Below are 22,754 nucleotides of genomic sequence, written 5' to 3' on the forward strand. Positions count from 1 at the left end.
GTTTGCTGATCCCTGTTACCAGGTGGAGAGCGTTCGGCAGTGCCCACTGTGTGTGGATGCCCATGTGCCCACGATGTAGTAAAAACCCCTGGGGGTGAGGCCCCCATGGGGACACACAGAAGGTCAGAGGGTGACACCTGGTTAGGACCTGGCCACATGTCAGGGGAAGGGGGAGCCCTAGCAGGGCGACGGTGTGAAACAAAGCATGGATGAGCCGGGGAGCCTGCCCTGTGGTCCAGGGTGCCTCTAATACCCTGTGAGCACCACATGGGTGCCCAGGGTCACGGGATGGAAGGTGGCACACAGAGGCGTTCTGATTGATGTCACGGTCGGAGCAGGGCTTCTTGTCAAGGAGAATGGTCCTGGTGGTGCTGCACTGTGAGACCAGGGAAATCTCGGGAGCTAACCCGGGCCTCCAGGGATCTGGGACTGAGGGATCCAGCCAGAGGAGGGCTGTCAGAGCGCTTGCCCCAGCCCAGAAAGGATGTGGTTGGGTTGAGAAATTACACCCTGGGTTGCTCATGCTAATGGAATGTCAGCAGCCGTGAGGAGAAGAGCCTGTGTTGGTAGAAGTCATTGTAACACCAGCTCAGCTTTCGGCCACTTCTGTTCCGGGCACATGGTGTGGCTGGATCCACCCCACGGACCCCTGCTGGCTCTCAGGGACACAGCCGGCGAGCAGGAGGGGGACGGGCCCTGGTGGGGAGGGGCATGCGGCAGAGAAGGCCAGTCTGGGGAGATCTGGGAGCAGAGGAGTGCTTTGGGACTGGTCTGCCCAAGGGACTGTCCAGGGAACCAGCTCCCAGTCACCCTGCCATGGGGACTCTGCTGTTCTGGGTATCCCTCCCCATGGAGAGCTTTCACTTGCACCAACACCTGTTCTAGCCACAGCCCACCACAGTCCCCCTCCTTCCCCCAACTCTCAGCCACATCCTACCCCACGTTTTCATCAAACACCAGTCCCAGAAAGACCCCCTTCATCTGTGCTTTTCCTTGTTCTGAGTCGGACCCAGAACACCAGCCCTGGAGTCTGTGAGCAGTTTGTCATTTTTAGCACTAATCGTAACCTGGAAGGCCAAAATTGTGTCATGTTCCTAGAGCAGAGGCTCCTAATACTTGTGGGGTGTTGGACCTTTCAAGAATCTGGAAAAAGGGACTGGGGATGGCAGGACCAGTGTCCCCAGCACCTACCACCTGGGTACTGAGACCACGGATTTGCCCAGAAGCAGTGTCGTGAATCAGAGAAGGCAATGGCACCCCACTCCAGTACTCTTGCCTGGCACATCCCATGGACGGAGGAGCCTGGTGGGCTGCAGTCCATGGCGTCGCTAGGAGTCAGACACGACTGAGCGACTTCACTTTCACTTTTCACTTTCATGCATTGGAGAAGGAAATGGCAACCCACTCCAGTGTTCTTGCCTGGAGGATCCCAGGGATGGGGGAGCCTGGTGGGCTGCTGTCTCTGGGGTTGCAGAGTCGGACACGACTGAAGCTACTTAGCAGCAGCAGCAGCAGCGTCGTGAATGAAGGAGGCTCACCACTCACCACCTGAGGAGAACCAGGAGTCACAGCCTAGTTTGGGCCTCAGTGGCTCAGCCAAGTTCTCCACAGGCTGCCAGGCAGCTGGTGTGCGTCAGTGTAGCTGGCAGTACCCGTGGTGAAAAGACTGCAGTATTTCCATACATGTTGGTAAATAGCCACTGCCTTGGCCCTCATCAGGACCCTGGACTCCCCAACAACTAAAGGGTGGTCATGCTGCGCCAGCGCTCTCATGGTGTCTACTGTTGTCTTGGGCAGAGCGGGGCAGCTGTCCACCCCGCTGTGGACCTGCCTTCTGGTAGGACCAGCCCTCCTTCTCTTCCCAGCCTCTCTCAGGGCCACATCCCCACTGTTCCCACTGTTCTTACCGTAGAGGACTTCAGGTTTGGGGGGGGTTGAAAGAGATTCTGTTGTTCCTAAACGGTGACTGAATAAGACTTCATGTCACTTTCATCTTATTGAATATATGAGGAGAACTGGCAATGTTAGGCTATTCAGTGAAAATAAAGGAAAACCTGATCATCCTCAGGTGTTCAGTGTCAGGATACAGTCTGCATTCAAGCACCTGTTGCATGCTGGTGAGGAGGGAAAGCAGAACCCTGCCCTTTTGTGACCTTTTCACCCGTTCCTTGCTTAGCCTCGTTCCTTGAGTCAGTTTCCTTCTGGGTCTGTCTCTGATATAAGGCCTGGAGAGTGTGTAAGTAAAAAGATAGCCATGTGTTCGGTGAGGGGGATGCTGCAGAGCTGAGGGTGTGGAGGGAGACCGCTACCACGGCAGACAGTGCTTGAGAGGTGGGCGGGATGGTACACGATCGGGATAAGCAAGAGCCGCAGGGATGCTGACGAATGCAGAGGAGTGCTCTGTGCTTTGGCAGAGAGGATGGGGAGCTAGGCAGAGAGCACGTGATCCAGGGATACGGACACCGCCGTGCGTGTGGGCACTCTGCCTCCTGAGTGCTGGGGAGGTGGGCTGATGGGGCTGCTCCGGTGGGGCAGAATCCCCTGGGGTTCCACCCTGGGAGGAAAGCCAGGGGAAGGGGGCCCCTCAGGTGTTCTCACTGCTCTTCTTCCTCCCACAGCCTGATGTTCACCAAGGTGAAGCTGGAGCAGGTCCTGAAAGGCCCAGAGGAAGCCCTAGTGACCTGTAGACAGATGCTGCAGCTGTGGCAGACCCTGTACAGCTTCTCCCAGCTGGGGTGAGTGGCGGGTCCCTCCAGACGGAGTTGGGAGGTGGTGGTTGCCAGAGCAACAGTCTACAGCTGAGTGGCCATGATGCCTGATGGGTGAGAGGGTGGTGAGGATGTTTGAATGAGGGCATGGGACTTACTGCTCCTGGGGCCTTTTATGGCCTGCCCTAATTTTAATCTTTTGACAATCCTCTGTGAAGGACAGAAAAAGGCTCTTTAGGAAACTAAAGTTCAGGGGGATAAGAAGGAAGAGAAATCATTATTAAGCACCTCCCCCATCAGCTGGTTTTATCTTATCCACTGTCATAGTTTATCCTTACCCCAGGGTTCTTAACCTGAGACCCAGAGACCTTATATAATGTATCAGAGCCACTCTCCTATGAGCGGTAGTGGTTGGGCTTAAACCTGAGTCTCCTGAACCCCAGCCTGTGGAGCTTGTCACTTCTTTCCTGGTTCCATCTGGAAGCTGGGAGAGGAGGAGGAGGAAGCTGAGTTCCTGAAGGGCCCCCACTCACCTACCATCTCCACACATCCCATCTCCTGCTCCAGTCCCCAGCTCTGAGATTCTCCTTGACCAGAGCAGGGCACTCTTGTCCAGGCTGAATCTGCAGAACGTCTTTGCTGAAACCTGCCAAGACACTCGGGCTCAGCTTGTGCAGCCCAAAGCAGAAATGGGCTTCATTTCTGCTCCACTCCCCTTGTCTGGCTGTGTCATCTCCCTACCGCCTCAGGGGACCCCCCTCTGGTGGGCACTTGTCCTTTCCCTGGGACTCTGGGAACCTAGCAACCTCTTATAATCCCCAAAACAATGTCTCTAAAGTTGGAATTTACAGAGGAGGCCCCAGGATAATCTGACCGAATAAAATCCTTGGGCAGGGTGGGGTCAGCCCTCTCTTTGCAGGCTTTGGGCCTGGAAGATTCCAGGGCAGAGCAGGGTGGTGGGTGGAAGCTGCCAGTAGGCAGCTCTGGTGAGGGACTTTGCAGAAAGGAAATGGGGAACCACCTGGAAGCTGGGTGCTGTAGAGTGAGGGCCAGACTCTGGTGTGTGGGGGGCCCGCCTTTGGATGTCCCTCGTCCTGCCACTCACCAGCTGTGACAGGCAGGCAGGTGCGTGGCCTGGCTCCACTTGCAGAGAAGAACTGCCCCAGAGCTGGCAGAGCACGCCTCTCAGCCGGATGGCTGGCTGCCTGCTCATCTAGGCGATCACGGTCCTCTGAGCTGCAGCCTTGTCTCCACGTGTAGGGCTTAGCCTGTGGCTCCCCTCCAGGAGCAGCAGAGCTGTGGAGCTGTCGGGTTTGCCTTGGGGTCTTTTCAAGCCACCACCTTCACCCTCACTTCGGGGGGACCCCCCCCCCCACTCAGGGTAGAGCAGGGCTCAGCCTGGCCAGCTAGTTGGGGGCAAACTGTTGGAAGCAGAGAGTAAAATCCAGTCCCCTCCTGGCTTTCCCAAGGATAGGGAGTGTTCTTTCTGAACCTGAAGCCACAGAGCAAAAACTTGTCACATCTGGACTGGGGCAGTCCAGGATCAAGGCCAGAATCCACAGCCTGAAGGTCTGGGCCACCCCGCCCTGCCAGCCCCACCTCCCATTCTGCACCTTGACTGTCTTCCTCTGCTCTGCCCGGCCCACACGGCCCCTTGGGGAGCCCCCTGTGCCTGGCCTCTGGTGCCCCAGTGCAACACTCTCCATCCGGGTCTTTGTTAAATGCTTAGCGTGGACTGTCTCCTCTTGTCCGGGTGTCGGGTTCTTCAGGGTAGGGGCCTAGGACCAGGTGGCAGGAGGTCCCCGAGCTGAGCCGTTTCTGGAGCCCCTAGAAGAGCCCCCTTGGGAGCAGCGGCTGTGTCTGTGCATTTACTCTAGGCTGCCGTGGGAGGGGCCCCAGTCCACATCCTCATTTCATCCTCACGACAGCCTTGTGATGTTGACATTCTCATGCTCATTAACTCCACACAATAACCATTTCAAGAAAAGAGAAGTAAGATCTAGAAAGGTTAAGTAGCTTTGGCAAGGGTCACACAGCTAAGGAGGGGCAGCCCCCAGCTTTCCCCCAGGGTCTCTGGCTCTTTCACACTCTTTCATGAGCAGGAGTACCTGTGCCTCCCCGAGGAGAGGTGGGCATGCAGGGTGGGAGCCAGCCCTTTCCCACTGTGCTTTTTTGGATGGTTTCCTCTAACGCCGACAAAGATGGCTGTGCACCCAGAGGCCCGAGCTCAGTGTAAACCGGCATTAAGACAGAAGGATGCCCTGGTGTTCTTTGTGGGTCCACTCTGAAGGGAGGAGGCCTCTGGGCCCGCTTCCTCCTCTCCTGCCCTTTCGGCCTCAGTCCTCTGAGACTCCGCAGTCAGCAGGTTAAGGTCACAGGGTGCTGTTGGGGGCTGTGCGCCCGAAGATGGGCATAACCTTTCCGAGCTGGCGGCTCCCCCACACCCCACTCTTTAGAAAAGAGGAGCCTCCCTAGCTGTGTGGGAGCTGCAGGGACCTGGGGGACTGAGGGAGGTGTGATAAGATGGCCACGCTGTTTATCTGCCACCGAAGGGCCCCCTCCGGCTCCTCCAGGGCCACTCTGGCAGTCCAGGGTAAGGGACCCTGAGGCAGGGAGTGGCTTCTGGGCCTTCTGTGCCTGGAGGGCGGGCTGAGGGGGCGGGCTGGTCCGCAAAAACCAGGCTTTCTATGGAAGCCAGTTCATGGCGTCTGCTCTGTACCTGGCTCTCTGCTGGACGCCGAGAGGACACAAAAGGTAAAAGAGGATTAGATGGACGGGAGGGTTTCTCGTCCTCAGCGTGTGTGTGTGTGTGTGTGTGTGTGCGCGTGTGCACGCGCGCACTGGGATCCACAGTGACAAAGAGCAGATGAGCAGCTCGAAGCCTCTAGAGGGAGGCGGGGACCTTGGACTGGGTTCTAAAGGCAGTGGGGGGTTGGGTGGATCTCAAGAACTGCAGGAATGGCCTTGGTGGCAACAGCATGAGTAAGCATGTAGCTCTAGAAACAAAATGTGGTCACGGTAGGGACTAATGAGGAGGCTGATAGCCTTGCAGGCACACAACCTGTGGACAAGGAAGGGAGCGGGCAGGAGGCGATCAGGAGAAATACCATGTCACTTCAGCTCTGGGATGAACCAGATTCTAGAATCCTGAGCCTGAGCTGTATCTGGCCTGCTGCTCAGCTCTGTCCTTCCCAGTGATCTTTAGCTCCGTTCTCAGGTCTGAACTCTCAGCCCCAGAGCCTACCTGGCATAAGGCTCCCCTCATTCTCCCTGCCAGCCCTCCACCTCACTGGGGCCTGGCCCTCCCTTGCCTTCCAGGGGCCTGGAAAAAGATGGCAGCCTTGGCGAGGGCCTCACGCTGAAGAAACAGAGTGGCATGCACTTGACTCTGCCTGATGCCCATGATGCAGACTCTGGTAAGAACGTGCCCCGTGGGCAGCTGTCCACATAAGCCCACAGCTCCCTGTCCCAGCCTGAGCATTTGCCCGGCCTGGTGGAATCCATCCTGCCTCTGGCTGGCTGCTGCCCAAGCTCCTGTGCTAAGGAACTGCCCTCGGGCCTCTTTAGGGCCCAGAGTGGCAAGACAGCTGCTGGCCCAGGGGCAGGAAGTAGGCAGATGGTGTAGGTAAGAGAGGGACCCCATCCTCTGTGTGGGCGTGGGGAAGACGGGTGGAGAGAGGACTGTGTGGAGCACGGAGACCGTCTCCCCTTAGGCTGAAGCTCAAGGCTAAGGGGACTTCCCTGGTGGTCCAGTGACTAAGCTCCATGCTCCCGATGCAGGGGGCCTGGGTTCAGTCCCTAGTCGGGGAATTAGATCCCACATGCCGCAACTAAGACTTCCCGCAATGAAGATCCTGCACGGCCAAAGAAATGTGTTTTTTAAAAAAGCTCAAGGCCAAGGTCTGCCATGATAATGTCTTCAACAGATCAAGTCAAGTAGAAAGGAAGGGCTGAGCTTCTGTTTCAGCCTAAATCTGACTATAGTTTTCTGGAAAAATTCATCCTGACATCCATGGCTTGTGAAATTCAAACCAGTTTAGAATCTGCAAACTTAACATATTTTTACCCAGGACCTGATTAAAGCAAATACCTTCCTCAAAAACACAAGCAAAATTAGTCACGGGAATGAACGTGTGAGGGAGTTGTATTTGGTGTCATTGCTCATCTTTTCCACTCCTGTGGCTGGGAACCAACTTGCGCCTTTGTTGTCGAGAGATGAAGCTGATTCCCGAAGCCACACCCAGCACCTGATTTGAGCTGAGGAGCGATGGGCTGGACGTAGAGCTGCTGACTCCGAGGAGGCAACAGTGCCAGGGAGTGTAGCGCCTTGGCAATTAGAGAGGGGAGAACTCTGGACAAAGTTATTAGGACTCTATGAACACTTGCCTTATAAACTGAAGTCATCTGTGGTTTTGCCCCAAGGTCTCCTGAGTTTATTGGAGCCTTTACTACCTCTGAGAGAGAGAGGAAAAAAAAAGAGCTTGCATTTCACCTTCTCGTAAACTGTAAATGTCAACAGCTTGTATATCCTGAACAGGGACCCAGTGTTACTCAGGACTGCCACGGGGAGAAGTGCTCCAGAGGGCACACGGTCTGGCCCAAGCTGCTACCCAAGAATCCTTCACAGCCCAACCTCCGATGGGACTTTTCTATAAAGAAATAATAGGCACTTGTGAAAGAAAGTGAAAATATAAAAAGGAGAAAGGAAAATTCATCCATCATTCCACCATGCGTGTGTGCTAAGTCGCTTCAGTTGTGTCCGACTCTTTGCGACCCTATGGACAGTATCCCACCAAGCTCCTCTGTCCATGGGATTCTCCAGGCAAGAACAGTGGAGTGGGCTGCCATGCCCTCCTCCAGGGTACTTCTCTATAAAGAAATAATAGGCGCTTGTGAAAACAGAAAGTAAAAATATGAAAGGGAGAAAGGAAAAGTCATCCATCATTTCACCACTCAAACCTTAATAAGTGGCCTTTCAGACTTTCGGAAACATTCCTGTATTTTGTTTCTCATAAAACTGTGCTCTCTTTTGCAGTCTGCTGCTTTTTTCAGTTCAGTTCAGTTCAGTTGCTCAGTCGTGTCCGACTCTTTGCGACCCCATGAATCACAGCATGCCAGGCCTCCCTGTCCATCCCCAACTCCCGGAGTTCACTCAAACTCACGTCCATCGAGTCCATGACGCCATCCAGCCATCTCATCCTCTGTTGTCCCCTTCTCCTCCTGACCCCAATCCCTCCCAGCATCAGAGTCTTTTCCAATGAGTCAACTCTTCGCATGAGGTGGCCAAAGTATTGGCATTTCAGCTTCAGCATCAGTCTTTCCAAAGAATACCCAGGACTGATCTCCTTTGGGATGGACTGGTTGGATCTCCTTGCAGTCCAGGGACTCTCAAGAGTCTTCTCCAACACCACAGTTCAAAAGCATCAATTCTTCGGCACTCAGCCTTTTTCACAGTCCAACTTTCACATCCATACATGACCACTGGAAAAACCATAGCCTTGACTAGACAGACCTTTGTTGGCAAAGTAATGTCTCTGCTTTGGAATATGCTATCTAGGTTGGTCATAACTTTCCTTCCAAGGAGTGTCTTTTAATTTCATGGCTGCAATCACCATCTGCAGTGATCTTGGAGCCCCAAAAAATAAAGTCTGACACTGTTTCCACTGTTTCCCCATCTATTTCCCATGAAGTGATGGGACTGGATGCCATGATCTTCGTTTTCTGAATGTTGAGCTTTAAGCCAACTTTTTCACTCTCCACTTTCACTTTCATCAAGAGGCTTTTTAGTTCCTCTTCCCTTTCTGCCATAAGGGTGGTGTCATCTGCATATCTGAGGTTATTGATATTTCTCCCGGCAATCTTGATTCCAGCTTGTGCTTCTTCCAGTCCAGCCTTTTTCATGATGTACTCTGCATATAAGTTAAATAAGCAGGGTGACAATATACAGCCTTGACGTACTCCTTTTCCTATTTGGAACCAGTTTGTTGTTCCATGTCCAGTTCTAATTGTTGCTTCCTGACCTGAATACAGGTTTCTCAAGAGGCAGGTCAGGTGGTCTGGTATTCCCATCTCTTTCAGAATTTTCCACAGTTTATTGTGATCCACACAGTCAAAGGCTTTGGCATAGTCAATAAAGCAGAATTACATGTTTTTCTGGAACTCTCTTGCTTTTTCCATGATCCAGTGGATGTTGGCAATTTGATCTCTGGTTCCTCTGCCTTTTCTAAAACCAGCTTGAACATCTGGAAGTTCGCGGTTCACGTACTGCTGAAGCCTGGCTTGGAGAATTTTGAGTATTACTTTACTAGCATGTGAGATGAGTGCAATTGTGCGGTAGTTTGAGCATTCTTTGGCATTGCCTTTCTTTGGGATTGGAATGCACTGACCTTTTCCAGTCCTGTGGCCACTGCTGAATTTTCCAGATTTGCTGGCATATTGAGTGCAGCACTTTCACAGCATCATCTTTCAGGACCTGGAACAGCTCCACTGGAATTCCATCACCTCCACTAGCTTTGTTCGTAGTGATGCTTTCTAAGGCCCACTAGACTTCACATTCCAGGATGTCTGGCTCTAGGTGAGTGATCACACCATTGTGATTATCTGGGTTGTGAAGATCTTTTTTGTACAGTTCTTCTGTGTATTCTTGCCACCTCTTCTTAATATCGTCTTCTTCTGTTAGGTCCATACCATTTCTGTCATTTATCGAGCCCATCTTTACATGAAATGTTCCCTTGGTATCTCTGATTTTCTTGAAGAGATCTCTAGTCTTTCGCATTCTGTCGTTTTCCTCTATTTCTTTACCAAACTGCATAACGTCACCATCTTTCTGCATCAGTACCCATAGTTACACATTGCTATTTTAATGACTGCATTGTCCAATATGATTATACTCTCACTTATTTTTAATCAGTCCCCACTGATGGACATCGAGATCGTTTCTGTCTTCAGTGTCCTGGGCGGTGGTAGAATGCCCACCATTGCCAACATTCACAGTGTTCTTCTTTAGGGATTGACTCCTAGAAGTGGGCTTACTGCCTCAGTGCCCCTCAGTAACCCACCTCCTCTCTCATGCATGGGTGAGGCATTGGATGGGCCCCTCCTAGTGGGTCTGTGCACTGTTCTGCAGCTGCAGGGCCAGGCCACCCTGCTGTGACTCGGTGTGCCCTGCCGCTCCTGCAGGGCTATGCAGCCACTGCCACCAGGCCTGCAGCTCAGCCTTTCCTGTCTCGCTCTACAGGCTCTCGGCGGGCATCATCCATTGCTGCCTCGCGGCTGGAGGAGGCCATGTCAGAGCTGACCGTGCCCAGCTCGGTCCTGAAGCAGGGCCCCATGCAGCTGTGGACCACGCTGGAACAGATCTGGCTTCAGGCTGGTGAGTGCTCCCACCCAGGACCCCTCTGGCTCCTGCGGGTCTGCCCTGGCAGCCCAGGTGGGAAAGCTGTGTCTTGAAGAAAACCTGTTAGGACTCAGACCCCCAAGAACTCTTGGGAGAGCTAGAACAGAAGTGAGGTGTGCTGGCCCCAAGAAAGCAAGACCTGGTGGCCGAGTTCTTTGAAAGTAGAGGGCTGGGAACTCAAGGATCGCCATTCAGGTAATGATCTCTCTTGATAGCTGGTGGGCACCGTTGCCACCCCGGAGTTGGAGGGTCTGTGAGTGTTGAGGAGGCAGGAGGTTCAGAGTCCCACAGCTCATTTACTGTCCTGATCTGAAATGAGCTAGTGTGTGTCGAGCAGTTAGCACATACATAGTAGGTGCTCGGCAAAGTTTAAATTGCGACCCTATGGACTGTAGCCCGCCAGGCTCCTCTGCCCATAGGATTCTCCAGGCAAGAATACTGGAGTGGGTGTGAGAGGGGGATTAGAATGGAACGAGAGAACCAAGACGGGGTGTGCCTGAATGAGAGAAAATGGTAGCAGCAGCAAAAGGAAAAGGAAGGTGATAGGGTGAGTGGAATCCAACATGACCCCTTGACCCAGGCATGAAGCGCCTCACCTGCTACTGATTACCCTCCTGCTGCCCCTCCCCCGCCCCTGCCTCTCCGCACGCCCCACGCCCACCGCCCCCCCAACCCCGGGCAGCGTCGATAAGATAACCCCGAGGACAGAGAGAAGAGACGAAGGAGACACTCCCTTCCTGGGACCTGCGGATTCTGCAAGTCAGAGTTAGAATGTGCTTGTTGATTGAGGATCTACAGTTCCCCACTGGTAGCTTCCACATATGGACACATTAGTATGCAGGACGCCCCCACTCTCCCCTCCACAGGATCTAAATCTGGGGGAAAAAATTGGACAAGGATTCATAAAAAGACTAGACCGGGAAGCATGTTAATAATGCAGATACTGCCCCAGTTAGCACATCAGGCTCCCTTGGGATGCTAGGGATGCGGGGGCTGTGCTCCAGCGTCACTTGTTGCATCTGAAGTAGGAAGAACTTTGAAAAATCCAGAGGGATAACAAGCTAGGCTTCCTCTGAGGCAAAGATGCCCTGTCATCTTCTAAGACGTGGAGCTCTAACAGCTCCCGATGGGCATACTGGGGCCCCACCACCACAGGGGCCTGGGGCAGAAAGCTTCACCCTCCCCGGGGGTTTCACCAGCTTCAAGGAATATATTGGCAGTGCATTGATGAGTGGTCACATTTGGGAGGTGCATGCTACCTGCTTTGGAACTCCTAAGGCCTTTTGTGTTAATGGTCTGTCTTGTTGACTCATCTTAGCAGATAACAACCTTTCTGCATTTTACAAGGCTGCTTGCATCTCTGAGAAATGCTGCTTTCTGCTAGGGTGGCAGTATGTTCTGGTAACTCCAAGTAAGGTTAAAGGCCTTCCTGAAGCCTATAATTAGACTTGGGAATTTTGGTATAAGCCAACATTCTTCATTAATTTGCACATTAGCTTTTCTTCTCTGGAATTATCTTAGACATTTGGCCCATGGAGAACTCTGAGAACAAAATCCAAGTGCTTGAATTGTGGTGCAAAGTGAGGGTTGGGCTGTGTGGCATTAGGCGACAAGCTTGGGGTGTGTGACCCATGCAGAATAGCAGTGGCTTCTATAAGGTACACACTTCTCTTGCCTTCTGTAACAATTCAGAGATGGCAGCCTTGACTAGGATGACAGCTCTGCTCTCCTGGTCCGGGACCCAGGTTCCTTCCGTTTTGTTGGCTTTGCTTTTACTGCGGTGTCGCTCTTGTCCTTGTGATCCAAGGTGGCTCTCCACCACATTCACATTCCAAGGCTTAACCAGGAAGGGTGGGAGAAGGGGACACCCCGTCCCTGGAGGGACATGTCCTAGAATTTGCATACATCACTTCCCCTCATGATCCACTGGCCAGAACTTAGTCACATGACCACATCTACCTGCCAAGGACTCTGGGAGATGCCATTATTCTGGGTATACATGTGCCCCATCAAAAATCAGGGGATCTGTCATTATAGAAGAAAGGAGGAGAGACTGGTGGGTAGCTGCCACAGGCAAAAAGGGAAGCAAGAAGGTAGCCTAGGTCTTCCATTCTGAGCATGGGAGGATTCTGGAGAATCCTCACTGCATGAGCCCCCTCCCCTCCCGTGGCCATCATCATCACCAGCAAGCATGTGCTGAGCACCCCTTGAATGAAGGACTGCCAGGAGCAGATCACCCTAAGCCTCCACACCCCCACCTGACCCAAGCTACAAGTATTGTCATCAGCAACCCCCATGACCACCCCCACCCACCCAGCCTAAAGATTCCTCCAGCTGCACCAGATTTCCAGGAAGAGAAGACTATCGCCCTTTATCATTTTGGAATGAGCTAATCTCCCAGTTTGGTTCAAGATTAATTGCATCCCAGTCTGTCTTGGCAGTAAGCTCCATCATTAACCCGCACTTAGGTTGGGAAATGTATCCCTCATCTCCCAACTGTCCTCCTGCCCCACCCCCACCCCCCCAACCTCTTCAAGACTCCTTCCCATTCCAGTCTGAAGTGAGAAGCCTCAGAGGGTTTCTGCCTGAGAGATGAGTTTCAAAAATGCCTCCTCTTTGGCAGTGGATTTGTGTGAAAATGGGGGAATCACCCGGCCCCATAGATGCTCCAGGATCCTGAGTGTCGGGAGGTGCCTTCCAGAAGGGCAGGAAGACCCACCTTCCTCTCTGCAGCTCACGTCTCTGGGAGCTAAGAGCATGCTAGAGAGGGCTGTGGGGACAGGGAGAGTCCCCTTGCCCTGGGGGTCCAAGGGCTCGCGGGCAGCTGTGGGCGTTCCCTGTGTCCGGGGAAAATTGGCCTGAGTCTCAGCTTCCAGATGGCAGATCCACACCATCTGGGCGCTGGTGCCCTGGCTCTTTAGATGGCCTCGAAAGTGGGTGCTGCCCCTGCTGTTGGCCAGGCAGACTGGGGACCTGGGTGGGGCCGTAGGGCAGTGTTCACAGTGGAGACAGAAGCTGCATCTGACCCTTGGTCCAACAGGCTCCCCCGACTCTCGTGTTTCCGTTTCCTCCTCCTTTCTTCCCTTCTCTCCCTCCAGTCTCCCTTCTCCCTCTGGCCTTATATGCCCCCTTCCCGTGTCCTCTCTTCCTGTGCTCCTTCTTGTCCTTCTTCCCTCCTCTCTGTCAGTCAACCCCTCCTCCTGAGTTCGTGAGGAGAGGTCCCAGGACAGGAAGTTGGGCATGCAGGACCACAGGGCCTTGACGCCGTGTGGCCTGAGTCAATGCGTCACGCACCCTGGGTCCCAGGCTAACCCAAAAAGTCCCTTCAGACCTTTGGATTCTCTGTTACTCTTACTCTCTCTCCTCCCCTGCCCTCCCCGACCCTTCCTTCTCCTTTATTCTGGGCACCCATATAGGGAAATGCTTATTTCCTTTAAGGGACAACTTTTGGAGACACCGCCCGCCGGCACTTGGAGCTCAAGGTGGATTCTTTTTAGGGTCTAACGTTATCTCCTGCCCTGGAAGGGCTCTGCCCTTTTAGCCCGGGTGGCCCCCCTTCCTTTCTGGGGTTTCCGGGCTGGGGGGCCTCTAGGAAGCCGTCTCACCTGGGGAGGTGCCTCCAAGGCCTCAGGCCTGGCCCTGGGCCCTCTGGGCCCTCTTTCACCCTGCTCCTCAGGACCAGCCGAGGAAAGCCCTCCTCCCAGCACAGAGGGCTCGGAACTGGCAGGAACGACCGGGAGACTGGAGCCAGCTCTGGGTGCAGGGTTAGATCAGGATGCCTCAGAAAAAAATAATAAAAGGGACTGTTGCAAAGCTCCAGGGAACAGATGTTTTCCATTTGGAGCCTGCTGAGAGAAAGCAGAGAGGGGGGTGCGGGTGGGGAGAGATGGAGGGAAGAAGAAAAGCCGAAACACACAGACAGGAGAGGAGGTCAGGGCCAGGGTAGGAAGAGAGGAAGCCGAGAGAAGTGGAGACCAGGAGGGAGGGGGAGAGAGAAGGGACCAAGGGGATCAGAGAGGAGCCTCTGACACTGAGGGGGCTGCGAGGACCGTGCTGGAGGGATGACCTCGACTGTGAGAATCCAAGGAAAATCCAGTGGTAGTGGGTGCTTATCCAGCCCTGGCCAGGGGAGACTGGGCTGGCTGTGGACACCCTGGGGCCCTGGTCACCAGGCTGGGAGGTAGAGGATTGGGCAGTGGGCGGGCACTGTGCCATAGGGCTCCTTCTGCAGCCGAGGCTGGCTGGCTGGGGAGCACCATGTTTGGTAAAACAGCTGCCCAGGGAGGCTGAGTTTAGACAAAAGGGGTACATTTGCGGCCCTCCGACCTGAGGGTCTGTGTGCAGGGCAGTGGGCCTGCTGGGGGCCGTCTGGCCCTCGCCTCTGGCTCTGTCCTGTGGCATCTGGTCTCCTGCCTGACTGGTGATGAAGTCCATCAGAGCAGAGCAGCCCTACCTATTTTTCAGGGCATGTCCTCCGTTGTGTGGCTGGGACGAAGCCCAGGGCCCCGAGGAAGGAGGGGGCTGGGGATCCTCGTAACGAAATCTGTTGATGTGCAGGCACTGTGAAGAGATCCCAAGGGAGGGACGGGGCCAGCCTCCAGAGACGAGGCTCAGGAGTCAGGGCAGCAAGATGTAAACAGCTTAATGAGCCGGGCCAGGACCAGGAGGGCAGGTGGGCCAGGCCCGAGGAGGGCTGCGGGGACAAGGTCCAGGGGAGGAGAGAGCCCAGCTCTCTTCTGAGCTCAGCTCCTGGCGGTGGACACAGCAGCCCAGGGGCTGGTGCGGGACAGGCCTCCCCACCCCCACTGCTCACACTTCCTCCCTTCCTTTTCCCCTGTGGCCCCGGAAAAACCTGCCCAGCCCTCCAGACCCAGCCCAGCGTGGCCTCCCTTCTCCTCTCTGCCAGGCCAAGTGCCCCTGTGCCTTCAGGCCCCAGCTCAGATGCCACCTCCCCCAGGAAGACTCCCCTGATCAAAGCAGCCCAGCTGGCCCGACCCCATCTGAGTGCCCCAAACACTCAGCCATGGCACTTGTCACTCCACTGCCCTGGTCACTCCAGTGGTTTGGTGGCTCAGCTGCTCCCCTTCCCCCACCTCTCTTTCTCCTTCTCGTGGGAGGGCCAGGCACACGGTCGGTCCTTAGCAGCCGGATGCTGGACGCAGGTATGAAGGCAGCCGGTGGAGAGGCCAGGCGGCAGCTCCGGTTCAGGCCGTCCCTGAGGACAGGAGCCTGTGCTGTTCTCTCACCTTATCATGCCAGCCTGGCTCCTCTGAGTTAATTCTCTGATTCTCCCACATTCCATCTCCAGTAAAGGCAAAGAGTACCCCGCTCAGAAAGCCTTCTGCACTGTTCAAGCTGCTTTGATTATCCAGTGGATCTTAGGCTGCATTCACGCTGGGTGCCCCGGTGCTGTGTGCACAGTCAAGGCTGTTATTAGGCCTCCTCCTGCTTCTTGTTAGAAAAAGAAGGTGGGCTGCCTGGGCCTGGGTTTTCCACCTCTTTCTGGTAGCTTCCTTTGGAAGGTCTGTTATCCACCCCCGACCCCCAGACCTCATCTGAACCAGTGTGACCTCAGCTCTCGGCCGTTGCTGGGAATAGCTCTTGGCAGAGTCACCAGCCAGGCTCTGCTTGCCCTTCTGTGTCCCCTCCCATCTGTGTGGGGCACCAGCCCCCGAGGGGGGCACCCGAGCCCAGGCTGCCATGGGAGGCGGGCTGAGTGGGCTGCAAGGCAACCCCAGGGCACTGCGTTTCTAAAAGCAACTGCAGTGGGTGTGTGCCTGTGCAGCGTGGGTTTGAAATGTGCGTTTGTGTGGGCTGGGCCAGGGTTGGAGAAACTGCCCCGTTTTATATTGCTCTGGAGCCAGAAGGCACACTGGTTGTGGGGAGATCTTCCCTGCCAGTAGGCTGAAAGACGTCGTTTCTCTGTGGGATGGAAAGTCCTGAATCTGGAGGGAGGCCGGGAGCTGCACCTTCTACCAAGGGGCTGGGGTGAGGTCCTCCCTCTATCAGCCTGGGGCGCGGGAGAGAACCTGCCTCCCTCCCAGACCTATGAGAAGATGCTTGCCTGGCCCAGGGTCCACAGTCAACTCTCAGTATGTACTGGTGGCTTTCTAGCTTCTCTGAGTCCCAGCCTTGCCCCTTCGCAGGCACCCTCGGGACTTCCTTCCAGTCCCATCTTTGGCAGCAGCATGTAGCTCTCCTCATCCTGATGATGCAGGCAGAGTTAGCTCTTCAGTCCATTGGCATCCCTGGGGAGCCACCTCATCTGCCCCCCACCCTGTCCCCAGACACATGGGGAGCAGATGAACAAGTGATGAACAGGACCCGAGCAAAGACTTAGCTGCAGGGGACCCCACTCATGCCCCCACTGCCAGGCTCTGATGTCAGACAGCCCAGTGTGAACCCTGGCTCCATCGCTCTCTCTCCCTGTGGCCTTAGGAGAGTTCCTCGGCCTCTCTGCGCCCGTTTCCTCCTCCCCGAAGTGGGTAACAGAAGTGATGGTTCTGTAGGGTTTTGGGCGTGTCGGCAGAGTTGGTCTCCGTGCAGCACATGGCATGAACCTGCCGCAGGGTGAGCACTCAGAAACCACTGCCTGGTGCTACGGCCGTGCCCCAGAGTGAGCCCATCCTGTGCTGTTCCAGGGGGCTGGTGCCATCACCCAAGCCCGGCTCCTGAACTCCGGGGGCGGACGGTCAGATGTGGGAGGGGGCCACCGCCTCTGACTTCTCCCGCCACCTCACCTGCCCTTCTGGTTTCACAGCCGAGCTGTTCATGGAGCAGCAGCACCTCAAGGAAGCAGACTTCTGCATCCAGGAGGCAGCGGGCCTCTTTCCCACCTCGCATTCGGTGCTCTACATGCGGGGCCGGCTGGCCGAGATGAAGGGCAGTTTGGAGGAGGCCAAGCAGCTGTACAAGGAGGCACTCACGGTGAACCCTGACGGCGTGCGTATCATGCACAGCCTGGTAAGTCAGCCCCGCACCTCCTCAGATGGCTTCAGAGCCCCCCTCCCTTCCTCACCCCCTCCCCTGCCTGCAGTGCCCTGGTATCTGTGGGAGATGGCTTCCTCCTTGCCCTGTTGGGAGAATAGAGACCATATGGCAGGCCACTCCCTTGCAATCCCCTGCCTGAGTGGATGAAAACATCTGGGAGGGTTGGCTGATTCTTTGTGACTTCCTCTTGGTGTGTTTCTGTAAGGCCATCTAGCCCCAAGGGTTTGCACTGTAGGTACTCATCAGGTCCTTGCCCTGCAGATTCTAGACAGATACCAAAATGCCCTCATCCCCAGGCCCTGCCTGATCACGGGGCTGCCTCCCCCATTTGAGAGGAGCTCCGTGCCTCCTTGTGGGATTCAGGCAGTGTCTTGGGGTGGACTGTTGTGTCAGGCCTGACTCAGCACACATGCAGAATGGCCTCGGGGTGCTAAGAGGGGCCAATGGCCCCTAACCTTAGGACATGCAGGCCAGGGTGTGGGTGTCCGGGGTTCAGTGCCTCTCCTGTGGGAAGGCTCGGCAGTTGGGAGTAGGAGGTTGGTTTTTTTGCCCTGGCTTTGCTGTTCTTTTCCTGGGTGATCAAGGGCAAGTCAGCCCCTTCTCAGTTCAATTCAGTCGCTCAGTTGTGTCCGACTCTTTGCAACCCCATGGACTGCAGCACAACAGGTTTCCCTATCCTTCACCAATTCCGGGAGCTTGCTCAAACTCATGTCCATCAAGTCAGTGATGCCATCCAACCATCTCATCCTGTATCGTCCCCTTCTCCTCCCGCCTTCAATGTTTCCCAGCATCAGGGTCTTTCCCAAAGAGTCAGTTCTTTGCATCAGGTGACCAAAGTACTGGAGTTTTGGCTTCAGCATCAATCCTTCCAATGAATATTCAGGACTGATTTCCTTTAGGATTGACTGATTTGATCTCCTTGCAGTCCAAGGGACTCTCAAGAGTCTTCTCTAACACCACAGTTCAAAAGCATCAATTCTTTGGCACTCAGCTTTCTTTATAGTCCAACTCTCACATCCATACACGACTACTGGAAAAACCATAGTTTTGACTAGATGACCTTTGTTGGCAAAGCCCCTTCTCAGGACCCCCTGTGCAGTGGGGACTCTCTGGTCCAGGGAATGTCTCTGACAGGTGGTCGAGTAGAACCTAGGGAGGACTCTTTCCTTGCCGTCCTTACCTGCTTTCAAAGAGCAGGTATCAGGATAAATGTAATGACCTAAAAGTGGACAGGCCTGCAGGTACAGTGATTTCTGAAGTATAATTTAGGAGCCCATAGTTACAGCACATTCGGGGTCTGGATTCTACCTAGATACCCTGCTTTAAGAACTCTCTGCGGAGCACAGCCGTGAAGGTGTCACTGATGTCTGCCCCATGGACAACACGGTAGCCCCAGGGGAATGGGTCCAGATGGCTGAAGGGTTATCACTGCCACAAGGGGTCTGCTTTTTTCCTGAGTAGAATGGTTTAACTCTTGGCATAGTCCAAGGACAGACTCGTGAATCATCTGGTGAGGATGCTGCCCAGAGAATGTAAATATCCCATGGAGGAGGAGCTGGACCAGGTCATCTTTATAAGTTCCTTGCTAACCCCAAGAGTCCTTGAAAGCAGGGATTCCCATCTCAGCCTGATCTCTTGATTCCTAGCTCAGGCCCATGTAGCAACATCTCAGCCTGGTCCAGGTTCCCTCCACCTGGCGCTGTATTGCCTTCCAGTCTGCTCAGCAAATGTTTGTTTCTTGCAAAGCACATTGTCCTTCCCCCTGCACTTCAGACATTAGCTTCTCTGATAGATGCCTCCCCCAAGGTCACATCCAGAAACTTGATTAAGGAGCCAGAGGATGCAGGCGCTGTCATTCGGCCTGCAGCCAGGCAGACAGCTGCCTGCCCCTACGGTCACAGATACGAGCCTACTGTCTCAGCCCTCCGGGAAAACCCAGCCAAATCCAGTAACAAGAACAATTTTGAAGCAGCAGTGTACCATTTTTCATTTATGCTTATTATTGTTTGTAGCTATTTTCCTGAAATTGAGGCAGTTTCCAAGGGTGGGTTTCCATGGTAACCAAGTAGCTGTCCAGAGTGGCTCCCTACAGATGTTTCTGAAATGGCCCCTTTTCTCTTCCCGGGGTGCCTTGCTGATTTGATGCAATCTGAGAAAGGACTGCCCACTGTGAAGTTACAGGCAACCAGAGGGGCATCGGCTGCAGCGTAGGCAGCCTATCCCCTTTCCACACGTTGTGTTCCTGCCAGCATCCCACACATATGCATAAAGAATAGCAAATTTCAAGCCTGGGGAAGATTTACTAAGCACTCTTTTCCTAAAGACACATGAACGCTTTGGTGTATTGGTCTCCAGCATTCCCTGATCTCAGTGTCGTCCTTATCCTGTCCTGAGACTCAGAACATCTGGGATCTAATCCTAGCTCTGGCCCTAATTCACCTGAGTGATTTAGGAAAAGACACACTTGGCTTCCACGATCCTAATGTCTCCTTTTATAAATGAATAATGAGCTTCATCATTCCTAGACCAGCGGTGTTATAATCAAATGAGCTGATACATGAGAAAGCACTTCTGAAAGTCTGCAGTGCAGTACCAGAGAAGGCAGAACACAGCACACCCACCACACTCTCTAGTCCCTTGCCCAAAACAGGCATCACTAATCGGTCACAGCACTTTTTCCCACTGAGCACAGATGGGATCTTGGGATCCTTTTCACCATGGTACTGCATAATGGGAGTCACTCCCCGTCGGTCTGTGTCAGCTTGGCACTTATGTAAGGGCCGAGAGGGGACTTCCTAGGAAGCAGGGATGCTGAGGGAAGGCGCGGGGCCCAGCAGTGACTGAGGAGTCATCAAGTCCCTGAGAACCTCCCAAGAGGGGGCTCCTTTGAGGTGACCTGACCTTAGTGATAGGCGGGTCACTCGCCCTGGCCACCCACCGCCTCACTCTCCCTACCCTCCGCTTGGCTGAGCTGGGAGAATGGATGCTTCAGTGCAGAGCCTGTCTCACTCCAAGTGCAGCTTGAAAGTTTCAGCCAGAAGCGGACAGCCATGACTGTATCCCTGCCGCCTGTGTTTGTGGGTGGCGCCCCACCCTCTTCTCTATCAGGGACAGGTTCTGGGGGCGTGGGATTTCCTGGCCCCTCTCCTGCCAGGCTGCCCTGCTCCTCATTGGCCCTTGTTCTTGGTAATGCTTCTTTCTTGGGACAGAGCTCCAGCTCCTGCTGCCCGATCTCCCCAGAACCCTTTCCTCTTCAGGCACCCCAACCACAGGAGGAAACAGCCCTGCATGAGCTTCGGCTCCTGTGATGTAATTCCCAGAGATGTGATTTCTGAAGCAGTCCTGGCCTCGCGACCTGGCCTGTTCTCTCTCCAGATGCCCCTGGAAAGCCGGGAAGACAGTGTTTCTTTTTCTCTTTTTAATCTTTTCTTTTGTACTGGGATATAGCCATTAGCAAGGTGGTGAGTTTCGGGTGAACAGTGAAGGGACTCAGCCACACGTACGCACGTATCCATTCTCCCCCAAACCCCACTTCCATCCAGGCTGTCGCAGAACATTGAGCAGAGCTCCATGTGCTATACAGGAGGTCCTTGTTGGTTATCCATTATAAATATAGTGGATATATTTGTTTACAAATAGAGCTCCCTAACTATCCCTTCCCCCAGTCCTCTCCCCAAGCCCCATAATCATAAATCCTAAGTTAGTTCTCTAGCTCTGACTCTGTTTCTGCTTTATAAGTTCATTTGTATCATTTCTTTCTGGATTCCACATATCAGGGATGGGGGAGACAGTGTTTCGTCATCCACTGTCCTCTATGAGAGCGGCTGATGAATTATTCCCCTGCCTTCCCAGGTGGCTCAGTGGCAAAGAATCCGCCTGCCATGCCGGAGCCGCAAGTTCAGTCCCTGAGTCGGGAAGATCCCCGGGAGAAGGAAATGGCAACCCACTCCAGTGTTCTTTTCAGGATAATCCCATGGACAGAGGATCCTGCAATCCACAGGGTCAAAGAGTTGGACGTGACTGAGCATGCATGCACACGTGCATTCTCTCCCTGTGGCTCCCAACGTGGCTGTCTTTAAGTGGACTTGGGGATCAAGAGCATGGCCATGACCCCAGAGAGCTTCTTGCCTCCCTCTCTCTAGGCTGGGGTGTGCCACTTCACGACTTAAGTCCTCAGAAGCTCCCCGCCATCATCCCTCTGAGATTCCCCAAGGCAGGGCCTGAGTTAGCAAGCACCAGGGCTCTGCCCCACCCAAACCTGAGGTTCTGGGTTGGGCCTTTTGCAGGTGCTCCAGAAATCCAACCAGAAGGCTCTGCTCTCTGAGGTCAGAGAGGTAAACTCCACCTGCACAGAGCTCCTCCCAGCCCCCCAGGGTCCCGTCCCCGAGCCTGGATGGTGAGTGCCTGCGAGTCTCCTTGTGACCCCACGGACTGCAGGATGCCAGGCTTCCCTGTCCTTCACCATTTTCCCGGAGCTTCCTCAAACTCACGTCCATTGAATCAGTGATGCCATCCAACCAACTCGTCCTCTGTCGCCCCCTCTCCCTCTGTACACATATTCTATCTTGATTCACTACAAACTCACTTTTTGAAAAGCCAAGCCATTTTTGCCAAACTTAAAGTGTTAGTTGCTCAGTTGTTGTGTCCGACTCTTTGCGATTCCATGGACTGTAGCCTGCCAGGCTCCTCTGTTCTTGGGATTCTCCAGGTCAATACGGGAGTGGCTTGCCATTTCCTTCTCCAGGGGATCTTCCCAACCCAGGGACTGAACCCAGGTCTCCTCCATCTCTGCCTTGCAAGCAGATTTTTTACCGCTGAGCACCTGGGAAGCCCCAGTCCTGGAGGGTAGGACCACACAGAGGCTCAGCCCTGCCAGCCCGTGGGTTGTGGGGGCACTTGGAGATTACATCTTCTTGCTAGCTCAGTTTTTCTTCTATCAAATGGGGATAATAATGTGACCTCCAGGGGATAGTCTTAGTGTTCAGATGATGAAAGGACAAGTCAACATTGGGCATATTTTTGGTGCCATTCACAAGGCAGACCAGGTGGCCTGAGCCCCACCTTTGACTGGGCTGTTTGACATCACTGCCATGGCGGTTGTTCTTTTTGCTTTTGAGCTGCATGAACTGTTTGTGTGCTTTGGAGATTGATCCCTTGTTGGTTACATCATTTGCAAATATTTTCTCCCAGTCTGTAGGTTATCTTTTTGTTTTGTTTATGGTTTCCTATGCTGTTATGAAAGCTTTTACCTTTTCCTTTTTCATTTTGAAGTGTGGTTCCCAGGCCAAGTTCAGATGCTCTTGGTTTGCAGAGGGGAGAGGATGCCCAGAGTCAAGTCTCCGACACTCATTGTAGCCAAGTTGCTCTGTTCTCTCAGAGCACAGTGAGTGACTCTGGCCAAGGCACAGAGGTGCAGGATGTCAGCCCCAGCTGCCCTGTGGATGGGACGAGTATGCACAAGGCGAGGCCAGGCTGACCTCGGCTGAGAGCAAGGGCAGCTGGCCCAGTGGGCTAGAGTCTGTGTTGAGAGACGAGGGGGACTTGAGACCCCCTCTTGCGGGTGAGGCTCTGTAGCTAAAGGGGTGGCTGGGCCCTCAGGCTGCTGGAGAGGAAGAACTGGGAAGGCCAGGCTCTGGAGAAGCCCTGCGCTTGGGCCCACA

At 54.2% G+C, this 22,754-nt stretch overlaps 1 protein-coding gene across 2 annotated transcripts in view; it reads left to right on the forward strand.

Annotated features, from left to right (window-relative positions):
• The window catches only part of TTC7A (tetratricopeptide repeat domain 7A), a 123,172-nt gene that overhangs the window by 92,943 nt on the left and 7,475 nt on the right, over positions 1–22,754 (forward strand). For both annotated transcript variants that reach the window (XM_027555189.1, XM_027555190.1), the window contains 4 exons: positions 2,619–2,735; positions 6,027–6,124; positions 9,946–10,080; positions 16,865–17,067. In XM_027555189.1, the coding sequence (XP_027410990.1) occupies positions 2,619–2,735; positions 6,027–6,124; positions 9,946–10,080; positions 16,865–17,067 (553 nt within the window). The remainder of the gene's footprint in view (positions 1–2,618; positions 2,736–6,026; positions 6,125–9,945; positions 10,081–16,864; positions 17,068–22,754) is intronic.

The sequence above is a fragment of the Bos indicus x Bos taurus genome, chromosome 11 (assembly GCF_003369695.1).
Source record: "Bos indicus x Bos taurus breed Angus x Brahman F1 hybrid chromosome 11, Bos_hybrid_MaternalHap_v2.0, whole genome shotgun sequence".
NCBI lineage: Eukaryota > Metazoa > Chordata > Mammalia > Artiodactyla > Bovidae > Bos > Bos indicus x Bos taurus.